The sequence below is a fragment of the Doryrhamphus excisus genome, linkage group LG9 (genome assembly GCF_037039965.1).
Source record: "Doryrhamphus excisus strain RoL-2023G ecotype Guam linkage group LG9, RoL_Dexc_Guam_v1.1, whole genome shotgun sequence".
Classification (NCBI taxonomy): domain Eukaryota; kingdom Metazoa; phylum Chordata; class Actinopteri; order Syngnathiformes; family Syngnathidae; genus Doryrhamphus; species Doryrhamphus excisus.
In genome coordinates this window covers 13,860,695-13,888,115 of record NC_136365.1, presented here as the reverse complement: position 1 = coordinate 13,888,115, position 27,421 = coordinate 13,860,695, and the positions used below count along the sequence as shown (strand labels likewise).

General features: G+C 41.1%; 1 protein-coding gene across 25 annotated transcripts in view; it reads left to right on the top strand.

Annotated features, from left to right (window-relative positions):
- The window catches only part of rims1b (regulating synaptic membrane exocytosis 1b), a 67,429-nt gene that overhangs the window by 16,467 nt on the left and 23,541 nt on the right, over positions 1–27,421 (top strand). For 14 of the 25 annotated variants that reach the window (XM_078793448.1, XM_078793445.1, XM_078793434.1 and 11 more), the window contains exons 2-14: positions 5,326–5,539; positions 8,770–8,790; positions 15,839–16,143; positions 17,903–18,726; positions 21,226–21,266; positions 21,435–21,545; positions 23,020–23,119; positions 25,372–25,495; positions 25,892–25,938; positions 26,049–26,164; positions 26,419–26,549; positions 26,843–27,014; positions 27,227–27,380. In XM_078793448.1, the coding sequence (XP_078649574.1) occupies positions 5,326–5,539; positions 8,770–8,790; positions 15,839–16,143; positions 17,903–18,726; positions 21,226–21,266; positions 21,435–21,545; positions 23,020–23,119; positions 25,372–25,495; positions 25,892–25,938; positions 26,049–26,164; positions 26,419–26,549; positions 26,843–27,014; positions 27,227–27,380 (2,360 nt within the window). Of the gene's footprint in view, positions 1–5,325; positions 5,540–8,769; positions 8,791–14,962; positions 15,484–15,838; positions 16,144–17,902; positions 18,727–21,225; positions 21,267–21,434; positions 21,546–23,019; positions 23,120–25,371; positions 25,496–25,891; positions 25,939–26,048; positions 26,165–26,418; positions 26,550–26,842; positions 27,015–27,226; positions 27,381–27,421 lie in introns of those variants that run through there. The other 11 variants (XM_078793447.1, XM_078793441.1, XM_078793450.1 and 8 more) reach the window with 5 other exon arrangements.

The following is a 27,421-nucleotide window of genomic DNA, read 5'->3' as shown; positions in this document are numbered from 1 at the left end:
TGCAGAGTGAACCCTCTTGTCATCCAGCCTGTGTTGCACAGAGAGGCTAACAGATGGCGCAGACGCGTGTACTCACTCTACGTATATGTCAATCACCGATCTGTCTTTTTTTTTATCGTTTGATAAATGGATATATCCATTGTCTTGACAGGCCTAACCGTGGTGAACAAAGATGTAGTGGATGTAGTCAATGTACATTGTAACTGTAATGTTATCGCTACCGATAATTAATGGCCCGATATCAGCATAAAAATACAATATTGATATAAGGTTGATATAAGTATCGGATGTTTTCCCAATTATGAAAAGCTATATCTAATAACCGCTGTATCCAACACATATGTGTCCATTTCACCAAAGGAGATGCAGTGTGTCATGTGACACATATCGGTGTCGGATGATATTGGTATCCGATTGAGAGTTGGACAATATCGGCACATTGTTTTTTGGTAAAAAGCCTATATCGGACATCCCCAATTATAACTGTAATTGACTGTATTTGTTTTTAAAAACATTTCTAGCATGTTTGAGTCACAGAGCGTTGCATGAAGTTCCAGTATCGTCAGTATCAAGTGAACACAGCTTTGAGTAGCAGCGGGTTTATATGATTAGAACGTTAGTTACAGTTGGGATATTTGAAGTGCGACATTTGGGAACCAAGGCCCCATCAGGACAGGGAAGGACAGAACAGAATGTTTGAGAAACTCCTGCCTGCAGCACAGACACACATCGGCCATCTGGTTGCTTATTTTCACTTGCATTCCGAGGTTAACTTTGGAAATCCGTCAGACAGGAGACGGATTGTATAGGAGAGGATGTATAAAAGTCACCACGGCGTCATGGCAGGCAAACAAAAACCCTGTGATGTTGGTGTTTGGTGAGCCATCTGTTCCCCTTCGCTTTCACTTCTTCACTTCTGTCTTCTGTTGATTACCCACAATGCAGTTTACTTGTGTTCCTTTCCATTCCCTTTTCCATCATGCTGTCTCTGCTCTTTCCATCATCCCCTCCTCTTTTCAAGTGTTATTTATAGATCATACATCTGATGTATTGGCACTCTCTTCAGCTGGTCTCTGGCCCCCGCCCATGTTTCCATCTTGACCTTGTTCATCCAGTGTTTTCCATCAAATGGATTTATGTTCATTATCAGACTAAACTCATTTTATGGTCTTATTGGACACTTTTGGAGAAACACACGTAAGCATGTATCACTCTTCTCAACGAGCAATGTGTTTGGCTCTGAAAATCCAGTTTGTGATATAATAATAATAATAATAATAATAATAATATATATGTAATATACATGTCACATTAGATGTAAATGGAGCATTGTTGAGGCTTTTTGGACTTTTCTTCCAGGAGGCTTCAAATAGGCAGAATAGGTGTTGCCCATCACATGAATTCTTAGTCTTTATTGCTGTTTTTATATCTTTATGTTGCCTGGCAAAATTTTATTAAGCACAGGACACAAAATTATTGTGGGTTTTTTTATTCTGGAATTTAGAATTAGGTGGTTGACTACTATTTTCAGAAAAGGTATCAAAGTCAAGAAAGAAATCTCTGTAAAATAACTGCAGTGGCTCTATATCCTGTCACATAAAGAGCATCCTCTAAATACCTTGTTACACATTTCATTTGAATACAACAAAAATACTACCTAAATACCTCAATATCTTCAGAAATGGTAGCAACAACAATGTTTTTAATTTCTGTAACAAAAGTTGGCACATTGAGATATATACTCAACACTATGTACAAATGTATGGTTATAAATCATAAAAATGTACAATTTCTAGAAAGAGAATTAAAGTCTGCATACATTACTAACCGATGAAATAAACGTTGGACAACAGAATCTGTGTTCAAAGAACAGCTCTCCTTGCTGTTTGGCTAGCAGCAACCAAAAGATCACGTAAACATAAAAAGACACACACTGTAAGGACAAACTATTACCATTCCACGACAAACTATTTGTTATGCTGAAGAATGCATAATATTTAGAATATTTACCTTCTGGAATTAACAGTTGACTCATGCACACACACACACACACACACACACACACGTTGCTTCTACTTGGCTCCCGTCCAACCCTCACTTCTTCTGTTCATCTAACCGCCCAACAACCCCTCACAAACAGCACACTGACCCCTAGCGGTGTCACATGAAACTGCACCATAAACCGTTTATTTTTCACTGGATTACATCTAGAATGTGCAGTATAGAGAAGGACATATGTATGTGTTCATGTCTAACAGAAGGAAAAAGTGCAGTTTTCCATGCTGCTTACTCCACTGTATTTGTTTGGAATGTAATTTCTTACTCAGACTAGTATTTTGTAGAGCGGGCCGCATGGCGGTGGAGTGGTTTGCATGTAGGCCACACAGACAGGACATTGGGTTTGAATCTCCGCTCGGCCATCTCTGTGTGGAGTTTGCATGGGTTTTCTCCGGGTACACCGCTTTCCTCCCCCATTCCAAAAACGAAAATGAATGTGGGTGGGAATGGTTGTTTGTCTATATGTGCCCTGTGATTGGCTGGCCACCAGTCCAGGGTGGATCCCGCCTCTCGCCCGAAGGGTGGGGCTCCAGCACTCCCGCGACCTTCGTGAGGATAAGCGGTAGAAACTGAATAAAAGTTTATTCTGTAGGACTAGTATTCTACACTGGTCACGAGGTGTCAGTACATTGTTACTTTGTTGAGACAATATCTACCGACAAGAAAGCTAGTGTTAACGTGAGTCTGTTATGTATTATTTATGCCTCATACGTCTTTTTAATTGTATAGTGAGTGTAAAAGTGACTGTAGGGGTGTTATTTCATGTCAAGAGGGCTCTAATAATGTTAAAAACTTATTTAGGAAGTTTTAAAGATGTTTTCTTTGTCCTAACTACAGAAATATATGATTTATAAGTAAGGAATCCTCCTTGGCTCATCACGATATGGTGTGGAACCAATTTACCGCAGTAAGTGAGGGATGACTTTACACATGGGTCCGTGCATTGACACACATGCACTCTCTTCCTCTCCTATTCACGCTTTCCTATTGTACATATACATTAATTCATTCATTCATTCATTTACTACTGCTTTTTCCTCACGAGGGTCGCGGGGGGTGCTGGAGCCTATCCCAGCTGTCTTGGGGCGAGAGGCGAGGTACACCCTGGACTGGTGGCCAGCCAATCACTGGGCACATTTTGACAACCATTCCCACCCACATTCATGCCTATGGACAATTCGGAGTGGCCAATTAACCTAGCATGTTTTTGGAATGGGGGAGGAAACTGGAGTACCCGGAGAAAAGAAAAAGCGATGGCCACGGGTGGAATTGAACCCTGGTCTCCTACCTGTGAGGCCTGCGCGCTAACCACTTGTCCACCGTGCCGCCCAGTACATATACAGTATGGTATAAATGTCACATTCTACAAACATCCTCCAAATTCAGCCAAATCAGGACGTCTTAAACATACCTATGAAGTCCCGTGGATGGAGAGCGAACATTAGAATTAGTTTTCACTAAATCCACCGGTTTTTAGAGGATTGCTGTGGAGCTCATGTGATGGTGCGTGTGTGAAGAGATTTTTGGACTAAAACAGTTGCTTAGTGCAGCTTTAGCCGCCGTGTCCGCTGTAAGCAGCGGAAAAGAATGATGAAAATGTGGCACTAAGAACAAGAACAGCTGGTGCGCTGACACCCGCTGACACCTAGCAGTAGATGCCACCATGTTGCCATGACAACCGGCTGTGAACCCTCTGTTTGTGACAGCTGTTCCCATGGCGCTTGGGCTTGGCTGAGCCCCCGGTCCCCATTGGCAGGACAGATAACGCCTTGTGGTCAGAGGTTATGACGTTGCTACCATGTTGGTTTTCCATTCAAACTACATTGAGATGCCCTCATGTAGGACAGGAGATTCTCGGTTTCCATACATGTCTATTTTTGACAAACCTTCTGCAAGCCTGACGTTGAAGTTCTGCTCCGATTTTGGATTGACATTTGCAATTAAATTACTGTAAATGTAATTATTACAGTACATTCTGCTCTGGAACCCCTCCCTTTCTCTCTTCAATTGCCATTGTTCACTCCATATCCATATTGAATCGCTAACTATGCCCACACACGTACTAAACAGTATAAAAGTATAGCTACTCACCACTAATGAATGATAATGGAAGATGATTGATTGATATATGGATCAATGATGCCAACACAGTTTTGTGATAGCAACCATTATTTTGTGAGTATGTTGGTAGGAATCATTGGATGAAAAAACAAATAAAGCTTAGGAGTGGATGAGTTTCCCATTTAGCATCTCCATAGCAAACTATGTGGCACCTTGGTTAGCATCATTAATCCGCTCCAGATGTGCGACTCTACCCCAAATATACTTGGAAGAGCAAAGTTTTTGGAGTAATACGTTTGTCCTTCCCCCGGAACGGTCATTAAATGGCGATAAGTAAAATGTTATCAACAAAATACAGTGGAACCTTGGTTAGCATGGTTTTCGGTTAACGTGAACAAAATGCAGCCAAAATGTTGCCTCGGTTTGCACACTTTTTGCGTTTGGTGTACGACATGACGTCCGTCTTGCGGTGCGTGCATCCAACTGTGTTCTTAATGTCTTTTTAATGGCAAAACATCCTTGTTAGCCTCCTGTTAATTTGCTAATACATGGAAACAGAAGCGGAAGCGGAACCGTCACCCTTTCATGATGTCGTTAGCGGTTGATGCTGCAGTTCTTTGCTAGCTTACACAATTATGCCACACAGTGCAAAAATGTTTTTATAGCTTCTATATATAGCTTTTATTATATATTTATATAGCTTTATAGTTTTTATAGCTATTTTACACAAAGATAAAGTTCTAAATGCATATAAATGATGAATGAAAGGCATTAATTAAAATTTAAGGTGACTCTTAGCTTCATTGAAGTCAGGACTGTTGCCAAAGACACGATGTGACTGTGGAATGAACACAGACACAACTTTTTTGTATTGCTATGAGTTATTTCTAGAATTCTTTGTCAAAAGGTGGACACTGGCACATTCTTTGGTTGCGTTTTGGGTTATTTTGCAGCAGTTAGACTCGACTATGGAATTGAAGAAATCACACAAAGGTGGTGTAGTCGCATCTTTGTAAAAGTATAAACACGTGTTTGGCTTTCTAGAGGAATAACGCTAACCACGGTTCCACTGTATTTGATGACCTGTCTTATATGTGTGTGTTAGAAGCTTTCAGTGATCATCCTTTACCTTTTATTCACAAGGGTGTGTGCTCAACGTCAACTGTACAAAACAAAACAAAAAAAGTTTCTCTCCTCTTCCGACAGAACACTGCACCAGCAGTTTGAGAGCTATAAACAGGAGGTCCGGCGCATCGGGGTGGAGACACGGCGTCAGCAGACCCAGCAGAAGGACGACGCCCCCACCTGTGGCATCTGCCGCAAGACCAAGTTTGCAGACGGCTGCGGTCACCTGTGCTCCTACTGCCAAACCAAGTTCTGTGCCCGTTGCGGAGGCCGAGTGTCCCTGCGTTCCAACAATGTGAGAAACCAAACAACACTCCTCCCACTTTCATACCCCCGCTCACGTACTCACCATATCTGCTTTAGCTGCTACGGCTGTGAGTTGATCATCTGCTTACGTTCTTCCTGGTCACACTTTGGGGACACCAAAGTGTATCGGAAGAATGTCTTTGGACCAGTCCAACTGGCGATCCTTAATGCTTGTTTCTTTTACCGTAAAGATATGGTGTTGTGGAATGGTTGAAATGCAACACTGACTGTTACCTGAATGCGTGAATGCACTCTGCCATCATGCAAGCATGTCAGACAGTGGCTGCGACTCACAAGCTCAGCAAAACACTATTCTACGAGGGTGACACCATGCAAAAACAGCAATCCTCAAAAATGACGATTCCGGAAACATCTATGCCACCGGCTCCAAGTAATGCCTTCACAAATTGACTGCAAAAAACAAATTCCTCGCCACTCCGCACTTTGAATTTTGTGGCTTCACTCTATTACGGGTTTTCAAAAAATATATACTAATTAATACCTCATGCCACTGTCTGGTGGTTTAACATGATCTATTATTGGTTTAAAAATGCATATCTAAGCACATTTGACTTATTCATGTCCTAAACCAAGCATTGTCAAGCATTAAATGCCTAAATGAAGTAAAATAGGATACAGATGTTTCAGGAAATGTCAGGGTTGGTTTGGCACCAATACTTTGAGCAGAGGATGATTGAAGGAAAAGATGACCAATGTTTCTGTTGCGAGACTACAACGTAAGTGGAGTTTAAGTGTAATACTTTTGTGATAGCGAAATTAACTCCTGATATTTCCTGGGTCAGTGGGGTAATATACGTCATTGTAATTCTAAAATTGTCACGGTTCGTCATGCGGGTGTTGCGATGTGACCCCAGGATGCAGAGAAGGAGCGAATGGTGCAGGTAAAAGCTTAACTTTATTTTTTGAACACAGGCAAGTGCAGCACTGGCACACGACACGTAGGAAATAACAAACAATGAACCGACAAAAAACAGATGCAGCCGGCTGAACTAAATAAGACAATCAAATTAGAAACAGGTGCGCGTAGAAAGGGAAAGTAAAAGTGACGGGACACAGAACAGACCAACACAGGAAATACTACAAAATAAGAGCATGAAAGCAGGAACTAAGGCAAACAACATGAAAAACAAAACTGTCACACCGGAGGCGATGCAGATTGTGACAAAAATATCTCTATCCTGATGGACACACGTGTTATATGCGTGACGGTAGGGCCATACAGCAAACATGCTAGTGCTGTTTTCATTTCCATTCAAGTCTTGGCTAATCTTTCCTCCAACCAGAGAGTTCTGAGTGTCTTAGCTGTCCCCGATCCCTCCACCCAAGCCCTGCTGTTGCCCAATCTGCTCAGGAACCAAGCAACCAAGCTGGCCTTCACTCACAGTGCGACCAAATGTAGGCTAGAGTGAAGATTAGATGATAAATATAGTAGGCTGGGTTGGTGAAGCTGTTACATCTTCCGCAGCGGCTGTTGCATGCCAGCCAGTGGATGAGACTGTGAAGTTGATGAATTAAACAAGAGTTTCACACTAATAGACTTTTCAATAGAATTCTAATTGTCACTGTGTGATAAAAATTCAGTCACATGTTGTTGAAATGCACATTGAGTCACGTTTCATCGCAAACTTTTATGAAACACAGTCACACAAGCCGCAGGGTGGGAGAGCAAGTTGTCCAGAAATTGGACAAAGGTTGGGCCAGATATGGCTACAGATGGATTAATTCAGCCTTGTAAAGCTGCTAATGAACTAAAATACACATCAAGGAATTAATTTCACATTCAAATTAGTAGTACTGTATTTTTGTCACCTGGTGTCATAATGGTTTGGTGAGACAAGCACCAGACTTGATCCAAAAATATTCCATTAATAAAGAAAGAATCCTAGCAATTAACCTCGATAAACCAGGGATTACCGCATTTGAAAAATCTGTGACAGAGTGAAGCAGCAAAAGTCAAACCACGGAGTAGCGGACACTACTGCAGCATCGCCATATATGTACTCAACTGGCAATGACAATGTCAAATATGTGTACTGATGATTGGTTGCCATCCATTTTCTACACCCCTTGTCCTCATTCGGATCGCTGAGGAGCGCACCCCCGCTCCGCTGACTTTGGGCAAGAGTCGGGTTACAACTTGGACTGATTCCAGGCGACTGCAGGCCGCAAACAGACAAACAACCCGGACACTTCCTTTCACATTTGGGTTGAAATAATTCAAGCCTAGATTACACACAGTGATCACACAACCGTGATCATGCTTGGATCTCCAGGCACGATAACAACAAGGCCATCTTGTGGTAGGGAGAAGTCACTGCAGCACACATCCATTCATTCTTCTGTTTTTTCTCACTATAAGTCCATTTCTTTATTGACAGTGATAAAGAGAAATGTAAAGTGTTGCCCTGTGCCACACAGACTGTCTGTTGATGACGTCAGCTTATACGGTGTTGACCAATTACACCAACAAGGAAAGCTATTCAAGTCAACCTTTCAAACGGTCACATATGATAAAGTGAGATGAGCGTTTTCAGAGTCTTTTGGCACGCCGCAATGATATCAAACCAAGGTCACAAGTCTTCACAATCATGCATGTCGCTGCAGCCATTCATGTCCGTGGTCATACGATCTATTGTCCACCAGCCTCTGATGTACGTGCAGAATGGAATTAACAAATGTTTGCAACACCTTTTCTCCCCATTTTCTTCCTTACTTTCCTACTTTCCTTCCTCCATAATTTCCACTCAATCACTCCACATTCACCCTCTACTCCTGACTTTTCTGTTCATGATCATTTTGCTCACCCTTTCCTTTCTTGTTACACTTTCTTCATCACTTCTCTTAATTCTCACTGCAACCTGGACTGCATGCCACAAAGGAGGACAAAGTGGTTAGCATCTTTTTTGTGTACTCTGTGTGATGTGACTGTGATGTTGACGCCTCAAAGTTAACCCATCGACTGCATTGAATCTGGATGGAATATCGTCATGGTGCGATCACATCATTTAGAGGTTTACTCATCAAAGTGGAATCCAAAGTGGGAAAAAAATAACAGAATAGAGCAGAGTCATTGTGTGTTGAAATAACAATACTCTACTACAGTTTGTGTTATTTCTGTAGCGCCTCCTGCACCCATAACCAAGACGTTTAACAAATGACTAATACTGCGTTCATTGTCTGTCTCCTCCCCCTTCGAAGTGTATCATAGTGAAGGACAGGGTAAGGTTTCCTGGGTGATGGATTTGCTGCATGGGTCACTACAATTGTCCCTCCCCTCTACTTTTGGATCTGTATTCATTCACAGACATGGGAACAAAAAGCCAGTCCACGAGTCTGATAGAACAGTGGTTCTCAACTGGTTTGGCTGCAGAGCTGCCCAACACTCCTTAATCACAATCTGGCCAACCAGAGTCACACCAAATGGATACAAAGTTCTGTGGTAAAAAGTTACATTTGTGGTCCAAAGGCCAGAAGCTAGGTGTTTGGGTGACAAAGCGTGCCACCAATGTGTTGGCTCAATACAAGGCAAACCATTTCGTTGGCATTAGGGGTGTGAATCTCAGCACAGAGGACGATTCCATACACATCTTGATGCACTGCCAGCGATACGATAGTTTTCGCGATACATGGAATTTTCTAATCATTTAGTTCACATTAATGCAATACGATATGATATGGTGCAATTTCTTGCGATATGATGCAATTCAACATGGTGCAAATAAGTGAAGGGAAAAAATGGAATTCTGTGTGGTCCTACAAAAAGTATTTGGCTTTATTCCTTTTAGGCACTTGGTAGTAATATGAATGCACTTGCAGCTAGGCTAATACAGTAGTGAGGAGCAGAAAGTGTAAAACAACTTCTACCTTCTTAAAATTGTTTCAAAATTCAGGAAGAAGCCCTGCTGTTCTAATGTCACCTGCTGTGCTGAACACTTGTTCGGGGGGGGAGCGGACGAATAGCTCCTGGACAATTTGGAAGAAGCAGCGGAAGATCCACTTGTTCTGACCTGATTTGCTTGGTTTTCCCCCGGTGGCCGATGAGGAACTAGACCGGGAGGAGGGGGCGGTAGAATTGTCCGTGTTGTGGTGTCCCCTTTTTAAGGGGGTCAGCATGTTTGCAGTGCTGCCGTTGTACGGCTTCTTAAAGTGGCATTCTTTGCAAATAACGGACATTTTGTAGAGCTTTCTGTTGTTCTTTGAGAATACGTAGTGTTTACACTGTGCCGATGCACTCGATCGATGTTTTTCCACACCCTTAGTTGGCATGTGATGTGATGTAGGGTTTGATGCCACATGCCGATGGTTTTTTGTGAACGTCGTTTGTCAGCATATGGTGAAGACATGTTTTTTACACAAATGGGCCGATACTGATCGGACCCCAGCAGTTACAGCATTGAAAATCTGTTTACAACCATCTAATGTTTTTTTTAAACATGATTAGACACCTCAAGATATGTAATAACACCCCTATAGTCACCTTTAAATTCGTATTACCAAATCTAATAGATATAATATGAGGATTTAAGACATATTAGACTTGTGCATGTTGCTGTAAATGAGTTACGGTGCTAGGGGAGGTGAGTGGGAGTATGACAGGAAGTGAGGTTGAGGGTTCAGAATTGAGTTTTGGCTTGGGTTACGCCCACAGCAGTATCCTGTGGTCAGGATTGTGCCTGTTGTGAGATCATTCAAACCTTCACAGGCCTCGACAATAACGATGTACCGATGGCCCGGGGCAAGTTAAAACAAAATTCGGGCAAGTAAATCTAATCAGTGATATTCCCGTCGAGCAAGTGCACTTTGGCATGCCATACTGCCAAGAGTTTTTTTTAAAAGCGGTTCTTGTTGGGTGTTGGTAAAACACGGACTGCGTAATTCCGGTGGTAATTTGCAAAGCAATCCTTGCAATGGACCAATCAGAATCGTTTATTTAGACCGCGGTCCGTAATCCACAGTCCGCGTTTTACCCACACCCGTTGTTCGCGATCAACCAATCAGCGATCGTTTGACTACGAAAACATCCATCATGGCGTCACTGCCAACATCGTCTAATTCTGAAGGAAACAGCAAATAGTGATGAACCAGTGCCCCCAAAACAAGTATTTTATTAGCGGCAGCAAATCACAGCACAGCACAGGTGAGTGAATCACATTGCTGTGACAATTTGAAGTGGTCACAATGAAACACCACCGATTAGATCCAATACCAAGTGCTGATTTTGCACAAGCTACAAAATCTAGCGCTTCCATTTCTCTGTGTATTTTTCTCACCTTTTCTTCACAAATTATTGTTTGACCGTTGAGCTTTTTTTTCTGGATTAAAAACACATTACTAGTACACAAATGTGTCTATTCAATAATGTTTCATTGTGGTGCACAACTTATAAATATCACTGCTTACTACGACTATGATGTGTAAGGTATTATTTATTTTATTATTTTATTTATTTGAGATTCTCATGTAATGCCACAAAAAATTACATGATATCATTATGGCAGTCTTTTCATTTTACATGGGGCAAGTTCGGGCAAGTAGTTCTCACCTTAAGGATTCCCTATGGGCAAGTCATTTTGGTTTTTAATGTAGAGCCTTGCTTCAATAAAAGCCTATTATTGCGGCGGTCAAGTCTGGTGCTTGTGTGTCTCATTCAACACATTCCACACCAATCGATGATTCGCAAATGTTATAGGCCTTTTTCAATGACAGAATAGCCCTGGGAGTATGAATAGACGGCATAAAAAATTTCATTCAGAATAAATGAGCAAGATGTCCTGCAACCCAGTTGAGAATTGCTGTCACAGAATGTTATGGACAAGATCGCTGGCCTGTGATTCTGCATCAGGGATCTAATTCTGAGAATGAATGCAGACCTTGAAAATAATCAAACCCAGTGAGCATGAGCAATGATGAAGGACCTCTTCGGGGAAATGACTTTTTTGACAAATGTTGACCCTTTTTCTGAATGCTATGGGCATGGCTGTGCCAGGGTGGGGCTACGGAGGTTGACATCAGTTCGGAAAACTGTCCGAACTGGGATGGGAGATTGGCACTTGGGCTGGCCTCCAAATTGTAGAAGATTTTCTACAAATATGTAATTCACATCCATGCCTGTGCATGCTTCCCCTGCTTGAGACCTTGCACTGTAAAGATGTAAAGACAAGGTTAGATGAATCTGTATAAATAATACATTCGCTGCAAATGTCCTTTTAAGTGTTGGTTATCTGCATAAGAAGCAAAACACAATAAACGCTCATCACCAGTTTTAACAATGACATCCTGTGGTCCAAAATGTAATAGTAACAGTTTTCCCTCAGATGCACACACACACACACACACACACACATTCTACAGGGCTGTTCCAAATGACCACACCAATTGAATTTATCCATATGCCACTTTGGCTTCCTTCCTGACCTGTTCTCTCATGTAATCCATGTCATGTAATACTCCGAAGGGGATACAATTCACTCTGCTGTTGAATGTGAAGTATTTAAATAGCATAAACATACAGTAGATATAACCCAAAGTTAAAACAACACAGTGATATAAAGTACAGTTTTACATTATTACATTAATTACATTAGTACATTATTTGCATTGCATCATACCATATGGTGGTATACCAAATTCTTTCAAATCTTATCACATCTTAATTCGAGTATACTGTATCACATTGGAAGTATCATATTCATATGCATCGCATTGTATCAACATACGTATTGTAACAGCCTGGAGACATATTTTGGGGTTTTTCTCATTGTATCTTTCTCATCTTTCTCATCTTTCTATCAAAGATAATAAGTTAGGATTATATGAGCACTTCCTAATCCGCATGTTCGAATGTGTGTGTTAGCGACCTGAGCCTGACTGTTCTCCACAGGTAGGCGGTGCTCCTCGAAAAAGAAGACAGTGTCAGCGGTTTGTTCACTTTCTGGCAGCCATCTGGAGCTGATATAAACATAAACAAACACAGACTATTAACAAGCTATGGCAGCATTAACAGCAGGGAGGCTTGTCAGAGAAAGCTTTCAAACATACATTGCTCTTCATCAAGGGCCATCATTTGGAAAAAGGTAAAAACAGCACACCCCCCTCTGGTTAATGGAAACGTACATCAACGGATAAAAAAGTTGCTGAAAGTTGTTGAAAGGAATCAGTCAAGGGATGGTTGAAGATATTTTCCCATGCTTTTCATATGCACCACACAGCATGCAGTGGAACGCACTTGCAAAACATTCCCAAGACAACAAATATGAAAAAAATGTGAACAACAAATACATCTATACATTCAGTTCAATAATGCCAGAGCAAGAGTCTGGCACGGATTACTTCTTAAATGTCAAAAGCCAATGATTGACTGCGCTCTGACAAATTGTATTGCATTTTGAGAATCAGTATAGTTCTTGATGAGGGGCAATGATAAGACACCAAAATAATCCAGTGTTGAACAACCTTTTCACGACGGGTCACTCAACCCCTGACACTCCCCATACATTTTTCTTGTTTAAGGAAAAGCTGATGTTCTCAGAAATCCCACCTAGATTCATTCAGGTTCACATTGAAGCCGTTCTCTGCAAAGCTGTGCCAGCAACACATGCCTTCAGCATTTTGCAGGCAGCAGATGGATGGAGGAGCATCGTGGGGCTGAGATTAAACAGTATGAGTGACAGGTGTGTTGTGACTTCAATTCAATGCTGCCAGGGATTCAGTTGAGATGGACGGCGTGGCAAGATGAAATAGTGAAAAAGGACTGGAGATAGAATGGATGGAAGGAACCATCATAAAAGTGAAAGGAGGGAAGGTATAGATATGTATAGACAACTGAGAGTGGTAACTAAAGGGTGAAATCAATTCAAGTAATGATCAATTCAGATTACTGTAATGATGAAAAAGACATTAAAAAAGCTAAATAATAAAGCGTTGGGTTTGGGGGGGGGCATGGTAGGCGAGGGGTCAACTTGTTGGCCATGGATGTAGAATTCCTGTGGGTACTCTGGCTTCTTCCCAAATTCCACAAACATACAAAAACAACTGATTGGAGACTCTAAATTGTCTGTGACACAGCTCAGACTCAAGCTGTCCTATCTAGTCTTGGAGCTTGAACTCATCCTGCTCGGATGAGTGGCAAAACATATTCTAAGACAACCTGGACAGCCTTGTTTCAGTGGATTCAATGCCCTAAGAACACTGCTGGGCAGTTTGAACTGTGTAGAGCTGTCCTATCTAGTCGTTTTAGCATAAATCAACAAGCTGTTTGAACTAGACTAGACTAGAGACTTTCCAGTCTCATGTGTCTAGTCCTATGGAGCCGACTTGGATGAGGTGTGAAACAGCTGTAGTCTGAGCTGTCCTATCAAGTCTTTTAGCATGAACCCAACAGATCAGACTAGAACTGTCCAGTCTCATCTTTCCAGTTGTGATGGATTCGGAATTATGGTCCTCACAAGACACAAGATACACAAGATAGGATATATTGGCTTTTGAAGTTGTTTCATGATGCATTTAAAGACCAAAAACTCAATGCTTGAAAAGAAAGCATTTCAGTGAAATACATCATTGACGCATAAAGACAAACTTTCTAACAGTGGTACATTGTGTGCTGTGTATTTCGCCTGTATTATCCTGTATTTATAAATTAGTATTGACTTTTGGTGAACGAGACGTGTTTTCTGCGGAAAAAAATTCATTATGACCAAAAATCTGCACATTTTTGGGGCCATGAATGCTGAAGTGTGAATGTGCTGGGACACACTGTACTGCAGTTGGCAAGCGTCACTGAAAATCAAGTTCAGTGCGTTATCATACAGTTGCAAGAAATACTAAATTATGGTGTCTGGTAAATCATGAACGGATATGATACTATATGATACTGTCACTATATTGACAGTTACTATGGTACACATAATGTCATTATATGGTCATATCACCTCGTACTTCGGTACGAGGTACATTATTAAAAAAAACCTTAAATTGTATTATGGAAAGCAGGAAGTGAACAAATGTAACAGTTACTGATTGTAAAAGTACCAGATGGAAGGGTAGGATTTAATAAGCTTTGCTTCTTCCTACTCCTTTTGGACATGTGGAACTGTGAACTGATTATGTGATGCACTCAATTGTAATCTGATGCATGTTCAAATGAAATAAACCATGATACAATAGTTGAAAATAAATAAATAAATATTTGACCTAGTAGGATGGCTGGATCACCAAGTAAGTAGGTCAACATACCCATTCCCAAATGTCTCATGTGTCAGCTTGGTCCATTTTTGGGATTTCGGGATTATACTTGAGTTATTTTATATATTATATATATTATATATATATATATATTATATATATATATATATATATATATATATAGAGAGAGAGAGAGAGAGAGAGAGAGAGAGAGGGAGAGAGAGAGAGAGAGCATATTGGAGCCTTAATCTCTGACCTTTATGGTTGCGCCTGAGAGGAAGAATGGCGGGATAAGGGGATATACATTAGAAGTGAGAACAGGAAGCTTGTATTGTCATCTGATGATGAGTTGGAAAATAGCGAGGAGCCCAAAGGATTACTGGCCGCTGATAATCTGCAAGCTCTCGGCTGACGTAAAGAGGTGGAGAGAGACATAGAGAGGGACGGTGGTGTGGGTTGTGTCGGCAGCTGATTTATTTTAGATTAGTCTGGACATGCGCCAAGTTGGAGTCATAATGAATGTTGGATACTAACGACTAAACTGACCACTTACAAGCCCATCCCACTGTCGGTGGAGGAAGTTGTTAAAAACCCTGTTTTTAACTTATGGTCCTGGAATTCAGAGACCACCAAGCTTCGCTGGTGCCGTGGATTATTTTCCTGAGGAATAAATGTTGGGATTGTAAACACTATGCTGGGGAAGTGACGAGTATCCTGTAACAATGCTTCCATGTGAGTATTTGACAGTGTCTTGGGGACTGATTGAGAGGATGATAATTCAAATGTTATCATTTTCACTGCTTGTGGTAATCAGTCATCACTTGTGATGGTGTTTGAAGCTAAATCACACAAATCATAAATCCCAACCTATTCATAATAAACCTATTGTCTAAATAGATGGCCAGCATCAGCATAATCCTAACGACATGTTTTATGTAAATAGTTAAATAGTTAAATTAAACCCAAATTTGAAATGACCACAGTCAAAGGATGTCTTCTCAGAGCATTTAAACTTGGCTGTGTTTGGTTTTGTTTTTCACAAGCATGAAGCCAATGCCAAACACATTTGTCCTTTCACCTCTTGCAGGTAATGTGGGTTTGCAACCTATGCCGTAAGCAGCAAGAGATTCTCACTAAATCAGGAGAATGGTTTTCAGAGACAGGGGCGCGGCCTGGGAGCCTGGGCTCTACCTTCAACGAGCCAACCACGGGGGGTGAGGTCCAACGGGATAGGAAGCTTCTCCGCTCCAAGTCTCAAGCCCCGTCGTCCACAACGAACAGCAACACCATGCTGCCGCACAGGACGCAGGCGTCGGCTGGTGGAACTGCTGCCAATCAGGGTCTCGACACCGTGCCTGGTACCCGCTCCCACAGTGAACCACCGAGAGAAAAGTAAGATGTCCTGTCACCGGCATATATTTACTGTACATACACTCTAAATTTCAAGGAGTGACTGTTCTGCAGGACAAACGGCCCCTGGACTGCACAATGGACACTCAATGTTTACAGTGTTTCTTTTAGGGAAGGTGCAAGTGTAACAGTACAAGTTTGAACAGGGTGGTGATGATTCTTTCATTTGAGTAAAGTTCCTTACCTAAAGTGCAGGGTTAAAAGGTGCAGCATGCAGAACTGTTCTCATCTACTGAACAACGGCAGCACTCGTCTATGTCCGATTACGGAGGTGAAGTGTTCAAAACCAGGAGCACAGCACCTTGCCCGCGTGCCAAGAGGCACGGTTTTACTGTGTACTGTGACAGCCCTAGTACTGACTGTGTACTAGTACAACTGTGACGGACATATCGGAATGTTTACAGTTTAAAGGAGACCAGTTTACATTAATGTCGTTGTTACGAATGATACCTAACTTGAGTAGATAAACTTTGCTCTTATTAGTGGACAACAAATTTAATCACTTATATCGAAAAATTGGTCTGTTCATGTCGATGTTTGTTGTAGTTTTGTTAACTTCATCAATATTGCTTGTTCGTTTTTGCAAAGCATAATTGTGGTTATATCAAAAATGGCAACGGGGAAGGAACGGCCACACACTTAAAAGCCTCTTCTTTCTTCTTTGGTGGTAGATATCTCATTTGTTCCTTCCTCAGCCTTTCTGCAAATTAACAAAATGCACACATTTCAATTGGAAATAGCACTTAGAAATAGACATTTCATTTGATCCTCATCAGGCCATTGAATTGATTGCAACTGGGCCATTCACATTTTGAGCAGGCTTCATCAGTTCATGCTCAATGACTCGGTGGGACGACCACTTGTCTGACTAGGTAGGACAGCTCTTGTCAGAGGAGTGGGCACAAGATCCAAAATATTTATCCTCCGCAAGTAGAGGCCTGTCCAAACAATAACGGTTTCGATCTTGTGTGGTGTCAAATGACAGTCATAGTAAAAAAATTTTCATAGTGGCTTGCTCCGGCTTTAGCTTTAGCCTCAGCTTGATTTGAAAATTAAAGAAAACAACGCTGATTCGATTGATCAGTGCATGCTTACTTTTTACCATTCCATTCAGATGTAACAATGGCCATTGGCCTGAAAACCAAGGTGGCTGTGCCTTTGTTTGTTTGTTAGAAGCTAAAGTATTACATATTTTCAGAAGGCATGAAATTGTATGTTGTCAAAGATGATGTCACAGATGAAGCCCAAATGAGAGGCGAAATGTCTTCTCAACAATCTGAACAGTCCAGTTGTGATAAATTCAAGGTCCTGTGAATATAATGACTTTGATGAGTGGGAATATTCCTAAAAGAATCTTTCATTATTGCCCATTCTTCTTATGTCTCTGGACAAAGCCGCAAGCCAGTGAGCAAGCAATGGCTGGTGTCAGTTATCTAAGTGCTGATGTTGACTTATGTGGAATATGAGAGATGTTGACATAGATGGGTTCCACTGTACATGAATTCATCCCCAGTAACTCCACTCCATTCACGATATTAGTGTTTTTTTTAGGTTCCCTGTTGATCCCAGCTCCCCCACTCTATTGGGCTAAAAAGTTAATTTGCTTGGTAGTGTCAGTATAATCCTGCTTACAGACGGACAGAACGAGTGACACCCATGACCTTCTTGACACGCTCATGGATTTAAGCTTGTTTGTCCGTACACTACTGTGTTTTTAAAATAGTCTATCCTTCCCATCCAGGAAAAGGCCACTTTCTTACCATGAACAAAATGGCAAGGGAAGCTTGGGATGTGGTAGCAGTCGGAGGACGGCTGGAAAGTTGCCATCTCAGTCATCATTGGATGAAAGGGTCGGTTTGAGCGAACGAAGGGACAGACAGTTTGCCGATGGTCACAGACTGGAGAAGATCCACTCTCAAGACTATGATGACGAGCAGGACGGCTTGGGTCGCTTGGAAAGAAATCGCAGACGACCAGAGGATGACGAACAGAGGGAACGCCAGCGACGTGAAGAGGAGTTCCAGAACCGCTATCGTAGTGACCCCAACCTTGCTCGATACCCTGTGAAACCACAGAAAGAGGAACAGGAGATGCGCATGCATGCCAAGGTATCCAAAGTCCGCCATGAACGCAGACACAGTGATCTTGCAATCAACGAAGTGGGACTAGGGCCTGGTGAAGGAGGAGGCAGTGGAGTACAGGTGCCTGAAAACCGTCTGACCAGGAGAGCAAACCGCAAAGCCCAATCGGAAAACCACCGAGCGTACTCTGTGGAACGGACCATGGGGGAAGCTGTGCGACCGGTGCCGCCAGATAACAAAGCCTGCTTGGAGCCAGGTATGGTGCACACACCAAGAGAAAAAGGTGGGGACAACCTGCTGAGGAAGGACTCTCAGAGTTCGGAACAGTCGGAGTCGTTGTGTCCGCCCCCTTCACGGCCGTACAAGAGCAAGCGCGGAGTGAACAAGAGGCAGATGTCCATCAGCAGCTCAGAGGAGGAGGGCGGCTCGACGCCTGAGTACACCAGCTGTGAGGACGTGGACATGGAAAGTGTCAGCGAGAAAGGTCAGTCACATGGATGGGCCCCCGCCAGTAGTTTTAGCTAGGTTAATCTTTTCATGTTTGGTTTCACGCACTTCCTGCACGACATTTCAATCTTTCTGCATTTCTTCCCATCAAGTACCCCTTCATCCTGTCTTGCCGAATCACCAAAAACTCTCATTTGTTTGTCATTGACATACTGCCCACCCCTTCAAGACTGATATTTAAAAGATGAATTAGTTATCATACTACAAGTCCTTTGATGCATTTGAATAAAAATTTGGCATCCTGACTCCGGCACATATGCAGCTATAGTGGATTCTTGAGCAAAACCATCTGTGTAAAATTGGAGAGCCAATTATGTTCAATTATGACAGGAGGCGTCCACACAATAGATTACAATTCATGCTGTGTCATTTGCACCTCTGTGCTGTGGCTACTTCTAATCGAAAGACAGCACTCTTTTATTTGGAGAGACCCTGTGATTTAGGCCAGCAGATTTGTGGAATTGGGTCAGTGTTTCTGTTGCTGCCTAATGCTTGACAAACATCCAGCTGCAAAAGATACAAATCTAGCTAAGACTTGTGCATGATGCATGGTCAGTCTTGATTTTTTGCTACCTGTTTTGAGTATCCATTCCAGTATTTTACAGCTGTGCAAGTGATGTCTGACTGTGGTGTCACAAACTGTACTGACTTCTGTGCAGGCAGCAGGTAGAGATCCTGTAGCTGGGCTGTAATAGCTCACCGCTCTCACCAGTCTCAGTAGGTTAAATTCCAGATGTTTTAATCCAGATTACTGTAACTCGGGGACTGGTAACGTGTAGATGGTGTGGATTGGGACTATTATCTATTTTAAACTTTATCTTTATCTTTATCCTGACATTTACACTCTATGTGCTATGTGTTTTGATGACTGAACATTCTATACGGCTTCACTGAACAAAGCAGATCCACAGATTAGTAGCATCTACACATTTGTTGAGAAAGTCTTGACAAAATATTTTGATTCGAATGAAGTGGTCACCTTTATTGGATTCATTTTCGGCATATTCTTTTGAGTATCTCTTCGAGTTTCAGGTGGAGCTATTGGAGGAAGCTGCAGAAAACAGTACAACAGTACAGACGAGATCAGACTTGGGATCAGAATGTACATAAATGACATAACATAAAGCATGTATGTTGTAGTGTTTATGAATATACCTTCTGAAACTGATGATTTCATGTGGTGTCAGTCAGAGGAGCAGCCCAGACCAACCAAAGCAGTCAATTCAGCAGCACGGAGTGTCCAGTCAGCATTTATCCTCTCACTCATTCTCATGGGACTTTTTCAGATTAACAGCACTAGGTCATTTGTGTCAACTCAGAAGATATTTGTTCACCACTGAATGTGCAAGGATATGTTTTCTTGTAGAAAACTGTGGAGACTATCCTGTTTCAATCACTTCCACCAGTGTTAATTAGTTTTATTTGTTTACCTGTATTGAATTGAGGCATATATTTTACAATAGAAACACCACCAAACAAAAAATATGTATGAGTGATAAATGGGATAAATGGGTTAATTATGCACATTAATACTTTGTTAATTGCAGTTAATCGGTACCAGAACTGACCATGATAAATGAATTTCCACGATATAATATTAAAATTTAATAGCACTAAAAGCATAGACTTACTAAATTTGTTTTTTAATATGATTAGAGCCCTGTAGACATGAAAGAACACCCATATACTGTAGTCACCTTTACACTCCACACATTGCTCAACTGTTATGGCTGGCAAGCGAGCTAACCATTCATTCATTCATTTTCTACCGCTTATCCACACAAGGGTCGCAGGGGTGCTGGAGCCTATCCCAGCTGTCTTCGGGCGAGAGGCGGGGTACACCCTGGACTGGTGGCCAGCCAATCCCAGGGCACATATAGACAAACAAACATTCCCATCCACATTCATACCTACGGACAATTTGGAGTGGCCAATTAACCTAGCATTTTTTTTTGTTCCACACAGAGATGGCCGAGGGTGGAATGGAACTCAGGTCTCCTAGCTGTGAGGCCTGCGTGCTAACCACTTGCCGGCCGTGCAGTGAGCGAACCAGTTAGCCTCAAATGATTAAGTCTTCCAAACTTAAGAAGCCAAAAATGTACCACTTCCTCACGTGATGGGAGGATAACCTTTTTTCGCTCTCTTTTTTCACACCACAGTTGGACATGCCATGGCTGACTTTGTTAAGGTGGCAATAATACATATCACTTGTATTTCAATATATCGACCACAAAACAGCAATCATGTATTATTAACTCACTTCTGAAAAAAACATAATATAGTGAGGTACTGATAATGGAACTCCAATATTACTATAGCCATCAACGTCCTCCACCTGAGATTATCCTCTCCAAACAATTAACACAGTTACTAAGAGAAATGCATGAGCCTTCCATTTCCTTTATGTACTGCAACCTTCCAGAATGTGGCTGCAGCACTAAAACCATTAATCCTTCAACTCAATGTTTATGTGCAGGTGACTGGGATTGTCATCCACTCGACCCTGCCATGTGGCATGTAAGCTTTTTCTCTCTTGTCATGTGTGAGGTAATGCCTATCTTTCCAATAAAGCCACTGATTAGAATCATGTCATTTAATAGTAATGGTATCACCCTCTCCTTTTTTACCCTACATTCTCATCGGCTTACCTTTAATCAGAAATGTTTCTCAATGTCGTCCCTGTAGCATCCAGTAACGTGGCAGCCTTCTAAAGAGGGTGATCATCTGATTGGACGCATCACGTTAAGCAAGCGATCAGCCATGCCTCGAGAAGCTGGGTCCCTCCTTGGCTTAAAAGTAAGCAGACCAACACTGACAGTAGCATATATGACCACACTGGCCGCTTATGTTGACAACATGTCCATGTCCACCAGCTTGTCATCTGCACTTGTTTATTCAACAACAGTCAAATAGAGCTGTAAACAATAACGATGGTGTGACATTACCAGAAATTGATCCTTAACAAGGCATTCTTCCATCTACTTGAGTGCGGCTTTTGGCAGGCAGTCGAGCTTATATAAGGAAAACACACTAAGGAAATTTAGCAACACATGTTACGAAAAAACAACTGTTAAACAACTTCAGGTGGAGTTTACGTAATCTTGACTGCATGTTGATTCTACAGTATAATGCCCCCCCTTTTGTGGGTCCCAAACCCTCAAAATAGACAAAAATGTCACTTGCATTTTGCACCTAATTACACTTTCTGACTGCAATCAGCAGCATGCACTCTGACAAGACTAAGTCAGCAGATGGGAGTGAATTAACTCTGTTGTGAACACACATGCAAACACAAGTCAACATGCAGCTTGCCTATGTAATCCTATTTGCCCTTTTTAAATTCCCTCATTTATCACGATTAATTGGTTCCAGACCTGACCGTAATGAGTGAATCTGAAGTAGGATTCCTTATACAGTATATAAATAGACTATTTTTGTAGTTAGAGCATTGGAAACCTGCTTAGGCTCTTGTAAATACAAATTTTATAATCTTGAAAATACGAATTTTATAGTCACGTTTTCACTTGAATTACCCGATATAGTAGAAATGATTAAAAAATAAGCCATTTATGACATGAATAAGACTATCGTGCATGTGGACAGGAAGTGATTTTGGAGCCTCAGAGTTGAATTTTGGCTGGGCATGGCTTATGGACGCAATAGTAGCCCCTGTTGGGGATTATTGTGCCTGTTGTGAGATCTTTCAAACCTGGAATAAAAGCCCCCCAAAACTCCCACCAAACATTACAGTAACATTACTGATACCTAATGACCAGTGTGGAATACTACGTCTCATCACAACGTCTTTGAATGCATCTTCTGAATGCCTTATATTTGTGTTGTACTGCATTGAGACATTTTTATACCTGAAAAATCTTCCTTCAGGCAAATAAGTAAAATTTGCTGAAATAAGTGTATTTTTTGGCTAATAATAAGTCATATTCAATCATAAAACAGCGTTATTGTATTCATTTGTATTTATATTTTTTATTTGTGATAGTGTGAAGTCACAAAATAAAACACATGCAAAGGGAAAATGCTGCAACTTTACAGAACAAGACGGAAGCCAGGCTAACAGACCTGAGGGATAACTGTCTTTAATGATTACAGTAATGAGCAGTATTTTACAGTCTTATAGATTTTTTACGGTTCAGTGGTTACAAAGACACAGAGAACAATATACCTTTTCATTCCACCAACAACAACCCTTGACAAACCACTCTTCTATTCCTCTATTTGTCCTTTGTGCTTTTTTATGTGTACCGTATAGGTTATAGGTGGGAAGATGACGGAAACAGGAAGACTTGGGGCCTTTATCACCAAAGTCAAGAAAGGAAGCCTGGCAGATGTCGTGGGACATTTAAGAGCAGGTCAGCAGCTTTACACATTTCACATACAGCACAGGCATTTCAGTTAGTCAAATTACACCTCAAGCCTGAGACTGGTATACATGATGAACAAAATAAAATCAATTTTAATATTTTTTTGACGCATGATTAATGTACACTCCTCCGGTTTGACCCTCGCCCCCCACCGTAGTGTGGTTGAAGTATGGTAACTCTGTAGCCACAAGCTGGAACAAGTTGATAGGAAACTGAGAAAGAAAAGAGTATTTAGATTGGTAATGTTGGTAAAGTTAGCTTCAAAGCCCTGGCAGATGGCTCTTGTAGAAAGACCAAAGTTATTTGTATCTACTGTCGCTATGTTTGACTTATCACAGATTCCAGTTATTGTTTTTATTGTCATGTACAGTGCTACCTTGACATAAGAGTGGCCCAACTAACCAGTGCTTTTCACATTTTTACATCTCTCTGATGACTGTGGCATTGAACTACCAGCTAAATCGGAGTTCCAGCTGCTGTCAATGTGATGACCGTGGCTGAAGTCCAGTGTTGTGCTAGCATTAGCCATTCAGCATGGAACTACCACAATGATGCACATTAGTACTCAAAGTCATGAAGTCTTACTTGTATGCATTCCCACATAGTATCAGCATTCAGAAGCAAGTATGGGGTGAACGAAAAAGGGGGAAAATACATCAAAATACAACCATACAGCCTTCTTTGCATCGGAGAACAGTAGATACTGCATTCAATGACAAAAATTTGTCAAAAAGTCTTACAAATACAGCTTGCATTAAATTCGATTTCTAATTAATACAGTACACATAAGTACACATAGTACAAATAAATACAGTATTGTAGTAAAATAATATGAACTGTAATATAATGTATTTTAATGTGTTTTAAAAGAGAAATGATATGATATTGAGTTTGCAATTTGGATGAAATGTTTACTCACAAACATTTAGAATTTAATTATCTTATTTTGAGCTGACACTGTCATCAAAAAAACATGTTTGTGTCAGGGTGAGAGGTCTCACTTGGTCACATTTTGTATTTGCTGAATGTTTGTGGGGCTAATATGCTAGTAATAAAGAAAAAATACAATATGCTTGCTGATTGTATTGTTTTAAAAAATGCGCCATAGTTCCTTTACATAAAATTTGATGTAATTATCTTTGCAGTTGAACATTGAATCGTTTACCACAAAAATTTTCCCCTGCTTATTATGGATATAAACGTATTTCTATCTGCGATTAAATGCAATTAATTCTTAGTTAACCATGGGCCCCAAAATGTGATTAATCGTGATCAAATATATTAATTAATTGACAATCTTAGTAATGTATATTTATGCTATAAAATAAATAACATAACATAACCTGCCAAAGGCTGTCAAATGATTACAACATGTAAACCTAATTAATACCAGTTTTCAATTTAATTAATCATGATTAATCACTATTTGCAACTAAGTTTGAAATATGCCAATTTTTAGCTTATTTTTTTCAAAGAAAGATGACTGACAGGACAGGATTATATATATATATATATATATATATATATGCGCTCTATATATACGCTCTGTTTATATTTAACTGTCACATGTTAACCTCTCAACATCCATTGCAGCCTGGTCATCCTAGAAGGGGGATCCCCCCATCTGCGGCCCCTTCTCAAGGTTTCTTTTTCCCTAATGAGTTTTGAGTTTTTCCTTGCCCTGATGGGGGGTTCAGATCAGGGATGTCGTCTATTGTGGATCATCTACTGTTAAGTACTGTTACCTGCTTGTTAAGCCATTTGAGGCTCTTTTGCGATTAAGGGCTGTATAAATAAACTTGACTTGACTAGATATTTTTATGTATTAACAGCTCCATATGAACAAAAAATTTTAATATAGCTAAAAGATACCACACATGTCTGAAAATGTATTTGAATCACACTTTAAGCATGTTATTATGAGCAATAACGGGTTGCGTTCAAAGACACGCCACATAATTTAAGTGGATTTCACATGTTTTCAGTGTATCTTGTGGAATTTTGGAGCATACTGAAATGCAGCAAATGGTACTTCACACGGTGAGTGACAGGAATATGTTTATTTAGACCACACATTGATGTGTAAATAGCAATGTGTTTGTGTCGTTAACATGTTGTTTTTGACATCCCTGAAGAATAAGAATAAAATAAAGTAACAAACCAAAAACAATGACTACAATAGTCACACTTCCAATAATTGTCCTGAGGAAATCAATACGTTGCTGCCATCTTTGTTCCAGGTGATGAGGTGTTACAGTGGAACGGGAAGTCATTGCCAGGAGCAACCAAGAAAGAGGTGTACAACATCATTCTTGAATCCAAGGCAGAGCCTCAAGTGGAACTGGTTGTCTCCAGACCCATAGGGTAAGCTTGGCCTCATTCATGTGTAAGAATGATCCTAAGTGTCCACTTTCTTTTCTGACAGACCATTTGAATTTGTCCTTCCTTTATTTAAAAGCTCCATTCATCGAATTATGTCCAAAAACCTCTTGAGAAAAGTTTATAAAGCATATCAGTAAGTAGTATCAATTGAATTGGTGGAACCCCTGCCCCACAACTTCCCTCAAATCCTTTCCATAAGATCCCCCTTTTTATTGTGGTCCCTTCGACTATTCACCACCTTAAATACACATACTGTACATTCCATACATAATGTATATTCTCTTAAGGGCTTCTTCCGAGTACTCGGTCTTTAAAAGATTCATAGATCACACAAGTTGGGCAAAATGAATGAGTTCTGTGTTGATGTTTTTTTTACAGGGACGTCCCAAGAATTCCAGAGTCATCTCACCCTCCTCTAGAATCAAGTAGGGATCCTTTTTCCCGTGCACTTAACAGCTTTTTGCCAGAGGCTTCCTGAAGAAAACTTGGACTGTTCTGTTATTGATTCATTGACTGTTGTCCTCCTATCCTTCAGCAGGCTCCAGTTCCTTCGAGTCACAGAAAATGGACCGACCCTCAATATCAGTGATGTCCCCAACAAGTCCAGGAACCCTCAAAGACCTTCCTCTGGAGCTTCGTGGACAGCTCTCTGTGAGTACTTAAAAGAAGAAGCTCTATGCTAGTTGCTATTGTTTTTAAAATGTACTGGTAGATGAAAATGTCTACATGTTTTATTACTGTTATAAATAAGATTGTTATTAGGGAGAGAAAAATAAATAAGTGCTCAAGGCCCCAAAATCAGTAAGAAGCACAAAGCACATGATGAATGTGTGTAATGTGAACTGCCTGGAAGACGGATATACTGTACACAGACAGAGGTTAACTGCCTTAAATAAACATTACAGGTGAAGCTGTGGTATGACAAAGTAGGTCATCAACTTATCGTCAACGTCCTTCAAGCCATAGACCTGCCAGCCCGACCAGATGGACGACCCCGGAACCCATATGTCAAAATGTACTTCCTTCCTGACCGAAGGTAACTCAAGTCAATTTGGTTTCGACAGCATCAATTCATAACAGACGTTGTCTCCATGCACTTTACACATTGAGCAGGAAGGGAAACACAGTGAACCCCACACATCAGCAAGCTCTTGGTGAAAAGGCAGGGAAAAACTTTTGGAAAAAGTCCAACAGTATATGTGGTGTGTTCTTTGTCAATCCACGAGGCAGTGAAGCTTGACATATATAAACACATGTTAATGCAATAAGAACGTCCGGCCATCTCTCATACTTCAACTACTATAGGTAACATCAATTTCTCTTTTCCAGCGATAAGAGTAAACGTCGTACAAAAACCGTGAAGAAGAGCGCTGAGCCCAAGTGGAATCAGACCTTCATATATTCACATGTTCACCGACGTGACTTCCGGGAGCGTATGCTCGAGATCACCGTCTGGGACCAGCCCAGAGTCCAGGAAGAGGAAAGTGAATTCATGGGAGAGGTAGGTTTGACAATTCCAGTCCAGTTCACATCATGAACGGTTCCCATAGTATTAGTAGTTGCCTTTTGTGTTTCTGCTTACCCGGTAAATTGCTGTCATTTTTGTGTTACACCGTGATTGCAAATAGTGTTCTATTTAGTGACGCCTCCCTGTTCATGTCACTGTCCAACAAACTTCTTCTGACATCCCTTCTGTTCCCCGTGTTCTCTCAGATCCTTATAGAGTTGGAGACCGCTTTGCTGGACGACATTCCCCATTGGTATAAACTCCAGACACATGATGCGTCCTCTATGCCTTTGCCGCAGCCTTCTCCATACCTCCCACGCAGACATGTCCACGGAGACAGCCCCAGCAAGAAACTCCAGAGTATGTCTGTTTGCATGTTCTCTTGGCTTGAGAGGGGCTTC